The sequence below is a fragment of the Haplochromis burtoni genome, unplaced genomic scaffold (genome assembly GCF_018398535.1).
Source record: "Haplochromis burtoni strain Fernald_Lab_line unplaced genomic scaffold, NCSU_Asbu1 Contig_257, whole genome shotgun sequence".
Lineage (NCBI taxonomy): Eukaryota > Metazoa > Chordata > Actinopteri > Cichliformes > Cichlidae > Haplochromis > Haplochromis burtoni.
The window spans coordinates 195,347-205,490 of NW_024582618.1; the positions used below are offsets into that span (position 1 = coordinate 195,347).

The window sequence follows — 10,144 nt, forward strand, 5'->3', positions numbered from 1 at the left end:
TGTCCACAACATCTGTTTTTAATTTAGAAAACACAGTTTCACCCCAGACTAGTCGGGTAACCCGACGGAGTGAACAATCAAAGATCTGGACACAAGAGGACTTACGCAGACTTTAGACTCCCCTCAACAGCTCTTGAATCTTGAACTCATTATCCTGTTATCGGTTTCCTGATTGTGTTTGCATGACCTGCTTTGTGTGAGCAGTTTCTGAACAGGCTGCACATATTTACAGGGTTGCTCAGGTGCGCTAATCAGCACAGTCGGTGCCTATTTTTAGGAACTCTCCTCTGTCAACACAATTATTTTCCAAATTTGCCTCTTGGGACCTGACAATAGCTTCTGATGACTAAAGTCAACAGTTAACTCCTCGCGGGACAATTCCCAGAAATGATGACCCTAGTCAAGCCGAGAACAAACAACCGGCTTCTGCTTACAGTCAAAGTAAACAGCTCCACACTTTATGTGACATATCCCACTTTTCTAATTTGCATTTGAACACAACTTCATATTTACAGCTTCAAATGGACACAGAAGTCGTTTTTTTCCTAAACTCAATTACTGCCAAACAGATGCAGACAGCTGGAACCGTTTTCTGGACGCTCCTAAATCCTGCTCTCCCTTTACAAGTTGCCTCGGAAACGGAGCATCTGTTTCTAGAACAGTTAATCCAGGCGACGTCGGATTTCAGGAACGAGGTGCAATAAATATGTATGCAGACAGTTTCCAGTGAGGCCAAGTAAAGGGAGCAGAGGGTGGCATTTTCATCACCTGTGCTGACTGCGTAATATCAAGTCAAATCCAGAGAGCCTAGTGTTTTGCGTTCTAAGTTTAAACAAAATAAAACTTCAATTCAATATTCAAAGGGAAGTTTTTAAAATATTGTTTATTCAAAATACAGCTGCAGGAAAGAAGAAATGGAAACAATTTAGCAATTTTAACCAAGAGGGGAGCATGAAGCAAGTGAGCCTTCCAGTCTGTGTGTGTAGTAGCTCCTTTGGGGGTTTTTTTTATAGAAAAACTTTAAGGCAAAGAGTATGTTAATGGAGGCGTATGCATCTCTTACTGATTAAAACATAATCCCTGCTTTCATTAAATGAAAGGTTAAAAATGTTTTGGCCTCAGTGCCGTCGATCTGACTGTGGCGTCAGACGGACGCCTGTTTCGGGAACCTTTTTATTCAACACAGGAAAAACCACAAGGTTTCGACAGCACACTTGCTGCGTTGCTCAGTCTGAATGCAACGTTCTGCATTGTGGTTGACTGCTTCCCACCATAACTGATGGCAGTTAAAGTAAACCACCGCCCGCAGATACATTATGGCCTCCATTAACAGCTGTAGGTGCAAGATGATGCACGAATAAACCGCTTCAACTAAAAACAAAATGTTGGTTGTTTTTTTTAAAAAAAAAAATGTAATTTAATTCATTCAATTCAATCAATTTAATTCATTAAACTTTTTACATAAAGAGTGAGAGTTGAAGTTTTGAAGTTTCACTTTGTTTTTCACACAAGCACAAACCAGACAGCAGAGTGATAGTAAAATATGCTCTGGAGATGTTTATGAGCGAACATCATCTTTAGATTCATATCACCTTTTTTGAAATATGCAGTCAAAGTGCAAAAGTCTGCTGCTGGTAGGATTTTCCATTAACTCGTTTCTTACATGCTGGCCACATTTATCATCCACATTATACATCCAGGGAAATTTGTTGTTGTTGTTTTTTTAAAACGAGCAAATAAGTTTTTTTCCCCATATATGTCAAATTGTATCAGACAACGCTGAGTCACTGCTACAACTCTTTAAAACTTGCACCAGGTTTGGCTTGATTGCCAATCTTTGTGATGATATGACACTGTTGTATCTGTTGAAGTGAGATACATGAATTACTATGTGCCGCTATGCCTCAGTCCCACAGATATGTACTGAACAGGGGGCACACAAAGGGTTTACAAACCACCTGACCTGAATATCTTTAGTATGGCGCGAAAAACCCACGCAAGCACTTTGGAGAAATGCAAAGCAGGGGAAACAAACCTTTCAGTACTTCAAAAGGCTGGCTTGAGGTTTCCTCAGACCTTGTTTCCCTTTTACACAAACTCTCAAGTTCTTCACCAGCAACAGAGTGCAGTCTTCATTCTGATTTAAAAAAAACCCAAACGAAAAACAAATAACACACATTTTTACAAATGTGAGTCAAATGTCTTTTCTTTTTTTTTCCCCAGTGCAAAAGTAGAGAGGAAGCGTCACAGGTCTGTTCGATTAGCTGTTTCACACATCATTGTCATCACCCAAATGAATCACTTCCGTTTTCACAGATAAGTCAGTCAATTTTAATAACCATGGCTCGTTTATTTAAGCCTCACATTTCACAGTAGGACAATGAGGATGTTGTCTTGTCATTTGCACCACTACTGAGTTTTAATTGCGGCGATGTGTGAACATTGAAGGACTTTTGAAACACTGTGCTGTGAATGAGAATCTATTGTTTGAACTCTAAACACACTGATCTCACACCCACAGTGACACAAATCGCCGGTTCTCGAACACAACACTTCAACGTGACTGTCCGACTGAAAGGACCGAGGTAATATTCTCAGCATGTGCTCATGATCTACAGTGTGACACATTCGCACTCACAGTCTGATGATACGCACAAAGTGTTGAGTAATACTAGGAAAAAGCTGCTTTGCAGGGGTAGGTGTTGAAATAGTAGGGTTTACAAAGCAGAGCCATTTTCACAGCGGTGCAGTACAGATCCCCTAAGAATCCGGAGACCTGCTGCTTCACCTGAGGGTGCGTTGCTGCCTTCCAAACGGCGTGAATGTCTTCTATGTGTCCATGTGATGTCATCATCTTTGCGTAGATACATGGGTGATACGGCGCCTTGCCCTCTCCTGAGAAATAAGTGTGCTCCTGTGGTGACACACCCACGGTGTTGGCGCAGATGCCCATGAACACATCGTCTATGTAAATGGATGCGTTCAGCGTCAGCGTGGCGTGGTAGATTTTCTCCGCGACGTCACTGGAGACAACATACGCAGCCCCAGCTGTGTAGTCTGGGTAGGTCACCCAGGGGTACATCTCATAGGAAACGTAGTATTTGCTCTCCTTGTCGCGGATGGGTGGCGCGCCTCTGTGCACTCGACCGATCCAGAAGTCTTTAACACCTCTGCTACTCACGTCCTGCAGGTAGCTCACCAGGTTGGGCATGTGGACGAAGATGTCGTCGTCAGCGGTCATGAGGAAGCGGGCGTGTGGGCAGCGGCTGTGCATCCAGTGGAACTGCATGATCAGCTTCAGGGTCAGGTTGTGGAAGGAGTCTAAAAAGTCTTGCTGGATCAAGTCGCCGTGGAGACGATTCTCCTGGATGAGCTGATCCTGAAAACCAACGCCACTCCTCTTGCTCCACAGAGGCTCCGTCTCCTTGGTCTGAACTGCTCCCAGAACGAACACCACCTTGACCGTCACCCCCAGGGTATTTTGGATGTAGGTCTCGTTCCCCCAGGTGGACCTGATGGCCGTTCGCCTTTCAATGTTCTCTGGCGACGTTTTGACAAAGAGGAGGAGGAGAACATCTTTCCCGACGCATTTATTGGGGTGGTCCATAAGGTACTGGAAGTTGCTGAACATTCTGGCTTGCTTTCGGGGGATGGTGAGGCTCTCGTTGATGTAGGTGAACCGGTTGACCAGGTAGCGATAGGAATAGGATTTGACGTGGCTGACGACGCCGTTGTCCAGCTGCTGCCAGCAGACCATCACCACAGAGAGCACAAGGCAGGTGGTCATCACCTGCACCAACTGGCATTTTCGAACACGGCGGAAATTCAGAAACATCCTGGAATGGGATCAACTAGTGGCTGCGGTCCCTGTCTGAGAGGAGGCGGCAGCGGAGCAGGTGTTGGTGCGTTCAGGGGAGGTAAGGTAATGGAGGTCGACAGTGTTGTTTGATTGCCTCAGAGCATCACTTGCTTGGTATTCCATCCTAGGCTCTCCAACATTCAGCAGGAGGCAGAGGCAGTGGTGAGACTCAGTGGGGGCTGCTGGGAAGTGTGATCCATCGGGGTGGGGGGAGAAAGCCACTCAGTCACTCAGCAGCAGACGACTCATTATTTGCCCACTTAATTTTTGGTTCTGCAAAGAGAGAGAGCGCATTTATAGTTTAATAAATATAAATTAATAATAATTTATATTATATATAAATTAAATATAAATTAAACTAAATATAGTTTAATTTAGAAAAAACAAATCTGTGCAAGGTGATTATGGGCAACTAGAACCACATTTAAAAACAACAACTAGATGTGAAAAATCATTTTAGTTAACTAAAATAAAAGTCCACTCTGGAAACTAACTGAAAATAAACTGAATTCAAAACTAAAATTTTAAATGAAATAAAAACTAATCAGAAAATGCAAAACTGTAATAAGGCTGCTTCCGTGCATTTCGAAAGGAGGAAACGGAAACATTCAAAAGGCATAACGTCCTTCTTGGCGGCAAAGCATGGCAGATGCATCTCTCGTGTCAAATTCAAATTTTCGCAAACATACTTTTTGCCCGCCATCACCCCGTGAACCCCACATGTACAAGTCCCAGAGTCGCACCATTAGCTGAAGAGCAGATTGTTTGTGGTCGATGGGAGATGGTGGTGTTGGTGGGGAATCTGGGGGTCATGGTGTGAGCGAAAAGAATGCAAAAGCCAACACAGCAAATGTTGCAATGCAAGCTTGTCCATAATGGAGGGGTTTACTGTGCAGACCCAGTGAAATCGCTGAGAGTCATGGAAAACACTGATACAATGGACGGTGTCAGAATAGCTCAGCAGCACAATACAGGACGAGAGTAACTCGCTTCCGTCAAGGCCTAGGCTAAAAGCGCGGGGGGGCTGGGTTGCTGGGTGGGGCTGCTGTTGGGTCGCATTGAACGCAGGGCATGCGACTCCCAGTGCGCCCCGAGAGCTTTTTAAACATCACTGGGTGGCCTGTGCCTAATGGGGTCAGTGGCTCCGAATGGCTTTCGTTTCTCTCTGCCCAATAATGAAAAACGCTTCACAGAAACGCTTAACACTTCATCTAGTTTATTACTTTGCTGTCTGCGTGATGCGCTCCTTTTATTATTATTTTTCGCAGATATTTTATAAGAGGTAATGCATTCATGTCTTCATTACAAGCCTGCCAAAGGGAGGGTTCTTAACGGTGCGTGACATGTTAGCATGAATTTACAGGGTTTGTTTACCCGAATCACAATAGAATTAAAAACATGCTTCAGCCTTAATAACTGGGAGAGACATTATTGGGTATTTATTCTAAAGGTTTGAGATATCTGTTTATGGAGGGAGTTGCGCCTTCCTAGAGAGGGGATGAAGTGCAACAATGCACAGCTAACAAAGACAATGTTGTAACACGAGCTGTGAAGGCAGTGCCACAAACAAAAATCATTTCCATTTAGCGCTATCTGCATGTGCTGAGGTCAGAGCTTGTAGCTCTTTTCAGATGCGTGTGGAAATGAGGAACTATATGCAACGTTTACAGAAGGATAATATATCCTTCACATGCACAGAGTAAAGAAGAACATGTTGCATTTCTCATAAACGATGAACCAGTTAATCTGTTACACATTTATAGATAATCTTCAGGACTCCTGTGTTAGTTGAAACTGTGCACTTTTCTCTACACGGATGATTCTGCTACAGGATACAGTAGACAGACAGCAGCCTTAAGCCAGTTTCTCAACCTAATCTATACCCCTTGTATGAATAGTCTTGTAGCACAGAAGCAAAATGAGAAGGAGATGGGGGCCAACTGTGACCTGAATGATTATTCTAGAACTTACCGGCAAAAGAAAGTTTCACCGTATGAATCCAGCGACAGCCTCCTCTCCTATACTGAACTTCCTTCTTGACTGCACGGTGCGTCTCTGCTGTCTGACGTTGACCCCTCCTTCAGATGACAAGAGGCAAAAGACTCAACAGAGGCTGGCATCAGTCTTCTGTGAAGTAGTCAAACCACCTGTGGGAGGATCCGAGTGAGAATGTGTGTAGTAATTTTTTTCCTGTTCCCTCTCTTGGTCTGTGTGTGCAGTGCAGACTTCTGCTTGTTTCTGAATGAACCATCTCTGCTCTTGCGCCCTCCCTTTTTTTGCACTGCAGTCAGTTTTCGGTAGGTTGGTAGTGCAGGAAGGACAATAAGAGCCTGCTCCGACAAACATTACTTTCAAGTTCACAAGCAAACTCCCTGCACACGTCACGCACACACACCTTTGGATTTTCTGAACCTGTAGGAACCAATCGGTATCTGAAGATAAATGCACTATAAACACACTGCATCCTGTATACTAGCCAACGGACACATCATTGGTCCCTTTGTCTAACACCAGGAAAGGACTACCTTCAGAAGAGAGTTAATGCAAAATGTGGAGGCAATCAGTGACAGGCAACATAATCAACGTACTGACAGCTCTGACTATAAAAAGCCCACACTTTATCCATTCAGTGTTCACACCAAAGCCTCAGTATCACAACCCTTTTTATTTATTTAGCTTTATAATGAAATGTAGCAGCCTCAACTCCATTAAAACAGGAAATATGAAATCCTAAAGCGGCGTGCCCTGAATTTCACCTGAGAGCCCGCGAGTTGGATGTCTAAAAATATACAAAATGACCTGATTAGACAGAAATGTTTGTCAGGAGGTTACAGAAGTGAAAGACTACACTATGATGCATCAGGTTCTGCACAGCATATGACTAACTGTATTGGGAAAGTGTGAGGAAAAAGTTGTGCTCGGGGTTGGCTTCCCACTCGCACACTCACAGTAATGCTCACATGCTTATTTGATCAGCTGGCACACAAAAGGATCTCAGATCACTGGGACAGTTTTTAATTATGGGAAAGCCATAAAACCAGTTACAGGCGTCATTAATTTACTTTATTAACATTTAACACTAGGTGGTTTGGCACCAAAACAAATAATCTAGTTTTTCACTCCACTCATTTATTCGCATGATGATTTTTGGCCCCATCCTCTCATTGTTTCTTTGCATAGGACTTGTTCCTGGTTAACATCCTGCATTGAATCGGGAGCAGAAACTGGCCACGATCAGGTGCTTCCCTTTAGGTAATGCACGTCTCTGTCTAGAATCCTGCAGAGACCACCTGCTCAAGACCGGTTCATGGTAAAATTATGTTCTTTCCACTGACGGATTATGGACCCAACAGCGCTCACTGAAATCTTCAGTAGTTTATAAATTCTTCTGTAACCAGTGACATCAATATGTTTAGCAACAATAAAGTGTCGCAAAAGCTCATTGGTTTTCCCCATCACAAGATGTTTTTTTGTGTAACACCTTGGTAATGAGCCATCTAGCACTTAAAAACCGACTGATACTGAAAGTAATAAATTCCTAAATTGGATTAGATCACAGGTGTCGGACTCCAAGCCTCGAGGGCCGGTGTCCTGCAGGTTTTAGATGTGTCCTTGATCCAACGCAGCTGATTTAAATGGCTAAATGACCTCCTCAACATGTCCTGAAGTTCTCCAGAGGCTGGTACTGAACTAATCATTTGATTCAGGTGTGTTGACCCAGGGTGAGATCTAAAACCTGCAGGACACCAGCCCTCGAGGCCTGAAGTTTGACACCCCTGGATTAGATCTTCAACTGGAACACTAGTGACACCAACAGCACCCTCTGTGATGCCTCCAGCTACCAAGTTGATACTGCATAGCTGCAGACAGGCAGACATACAGCCCCTCCCCTCAGCAGTAGCTTAAATAGTTAATATTCACAACACTAAACAAAGAAAGCTCCCATTTCAACAACACTGCAGTACTGAACATTTACGGTGCTTGTTTTCGGCACCTTTATGCTCCAACATGTGGCGGTGCGCGGTGGGCATACCTTCTGCTATCCCAGTGCCTGTGTGAAGGATATTACTCTGACCGCTCTGCAGCTGTTGGAAACTCACCACAAAGCCTCAGCAACAGTTGTTCATGTCAGTACTACTGGCTTAAACCATCGTCAGAGATCCTCAAACAAGACTTGCACCTCGTGTGCAGTCTGCTGGATAAGCAATAAATCGTCTCCGGGTTACTGACCCACCTGTACTGTTTTGATGACGTAAAAGTCAGCCGCCAGCGTGAAGGCATGTTTCTGCATGTTTAGCTCAACAGCTATTGCAAAAATAAAGACATTCCCCTTGTCAATACGAGCATTCTTCAACTGCCTTGAAACACTTGTTGACCAATCAACATTCGGAAGTCGCTTACGTCATCCACTTCCAGCAATTTGCAGTCTCGATCTTGGAGAACCGCACTGGAGCACATCTCAGCTGGGTGAAAACCCTGCTCTGCCCTCTGTCTGACTGAAAAGTGTACGTGGATGGACGCATTTGCTGGACCATAAATTGTGCTCGAGTCTATCAGGTCAGCTGATGCTGTTACCAGTTTTAAATGACTGCTGAAAGCTTGTTTTCAGAGGTTAGCTTTCCTCACAGGGATTTCCTCCATAATTTTAACCCTTTAAATACCAGTTAACTCACATAATTTGTATGATTTATATAGGGATAAAAGCATAAAATCCCCATTTTTTTTCTAAATAATACATGCAAACTGATTTATTTTCTAACCACAATGGAGGTTAGATGCATAGCAATAATTAAAAGTATCAATGAGTTTTATGCATCTTTGTTTTTTTGTGCAGTGACAGAAAAAGAAAAAAGAAAACTCCCTCTCAGCTTGTTCGTGGCCAAAAATGGCCACCCCCTGTTTATGTTTACAAAATACTATAAAATTAATATATATTAAAACATTTTCCTACTTTCGTTGACTTGATTTTTTAAATTAGCATCGCTTCTAGTCATAAAAACCAAAATACAATTCAAATTCAGATATTATACCCTTTGAATACCAGTCAGATTTATGTATTATTGCTACGCTTTTGGTGGAAAATAGTAATAAAGTTCACATTTTTTAGCATATGAATGGTGAAACCTAATATTTTTTTTATCATCATTGCAGGTCAATAACAGTAACAATGATTTATTTTTACTTTATTTATTTATCTTTTCTTTGGGGGTTTGGGGGGGATGAATGGCCAAAAAGAAAATCACACATGGTGTGTTAGTGGCCAGAAAGGCAATTTAATGACCAAATAACCACTGAAATGACCAATAAAATGATCAAAATTTATATTCCAGTGTGAGCTTCTGTGTGCATCCTCATTAGCAGCAAGATGTACTAACCACATTAGAGTGGTTTTTGTAGGCACACTTTCTACACCTGGTGCAAGGGGCTGCTGTTCCAGTCCTGGAGGTACGCCTTTTGCACCTTCTTCTCATTTCGTTGGTGGGATGTGGGTCACACTCTGGTTCAGACTACTGTATCTTGAGATCAATGGCAGAAGTGGCTGAGAATCAGGGACAAGGGTGTCTTGCAGTTGTTGAGGTCACCAGCATGTGCCCCAGCTCTCCCAGGATCACTCTTCATTTGTAGGTTGTAGAGGACTCCTCCACTTCAGTGAAGTTGTTTCCGGCGGGACAAAGGCATCGTATCCCAAGACATCCAGGAAATTGGAGAAAAGAGCCATCAGCCATCAGTTAGTTTTCCTTCTACAACTCGAGGTGCCAACATCCTCTCTAAGTTATCCAAGCAATATTTGTGCCTATTGTAGTCCAGGATTGCTTCTTGCTTTCACCCATCCTTTATTCCCCATCACTGACTGCTGGTTCCTTGTGTGTTGCTGTCAAAAGAAGCACATTCCTCCGTTGCTTTGGCATGTGGGATATTGCTGTGGTAGTTTTGGTGAAGCCAAAGACAGACAACAAAATCGTCCTCTGTTGCAACTGGAGGAGCTGGGGAGGAAGCTCTGGGTTGTTTCCCCTGTGCCAGTTTTCATCTGAGGGGCTCCTCTGCCAAGGTGCCTGAAGGAAAGACATCGTCCTCGGAGCTCCTCCGTCAGTTGGAGTCTGAACCCCTTTCCTTTTTTTACTTCCTGAGAACTTCCAGTGTTGTCATTCAACATGCTATGTATTGCTTTATTCTGGTGTAGGCTTTATCTCTACTTCATCCATAATCTCCAGTCCTCACACCTTGGCCTCCCGTGCAGGTTTGTAAGGGTGCACAGCAGCTAAAAGATCTCCTTTGTTATAAAAA

At 43.4% G+C, this 10,144-nt stretch overlaps 1 protein-coding gene across 2 annotated transcripts in view; it reads right to left on the reverse strand.

The window, feature by feature from the left end:
- Nucleotides 1–1,401: 1,401 nt before the first annotated feature.
- Nucleotides 1,402–10,144, reverse strand: part of b3gnt5b (UDP-GlcNAc:betaGal beta-1,3-N-acetylglucosaminyltransferase 5b) — a 13,214-nt gene continuing 4,471 nt past the window's right edge. The window contains exons 2-3 of one of the 2 annotated variants that reach the window (XM_005939056.3): nucleotides 5,831–5,937; nucleotides 1,402–4,132 (exon numbers count right to left, since the gene is read on the reverse strand). In XM_005939056.3, the coding sequence (XP_005939118.1) occupies nucleotides 2,672–3,835 (1,164 nt within the window). In that variant the 5' untranslated portion in view covers nucleotides 3,836–4,132; nucleotides 5,831–5,937 and the 3' untranslated portion in view covers nucleotides 1,402–2,671. Of the gene's footprint in view, nucleotides 4,133–5,830; nucleotides 6,007–10,144 lie in introns of both variants that reach the window. The other variant, XM_005939055.3, reaches the window with a different exon arrangement.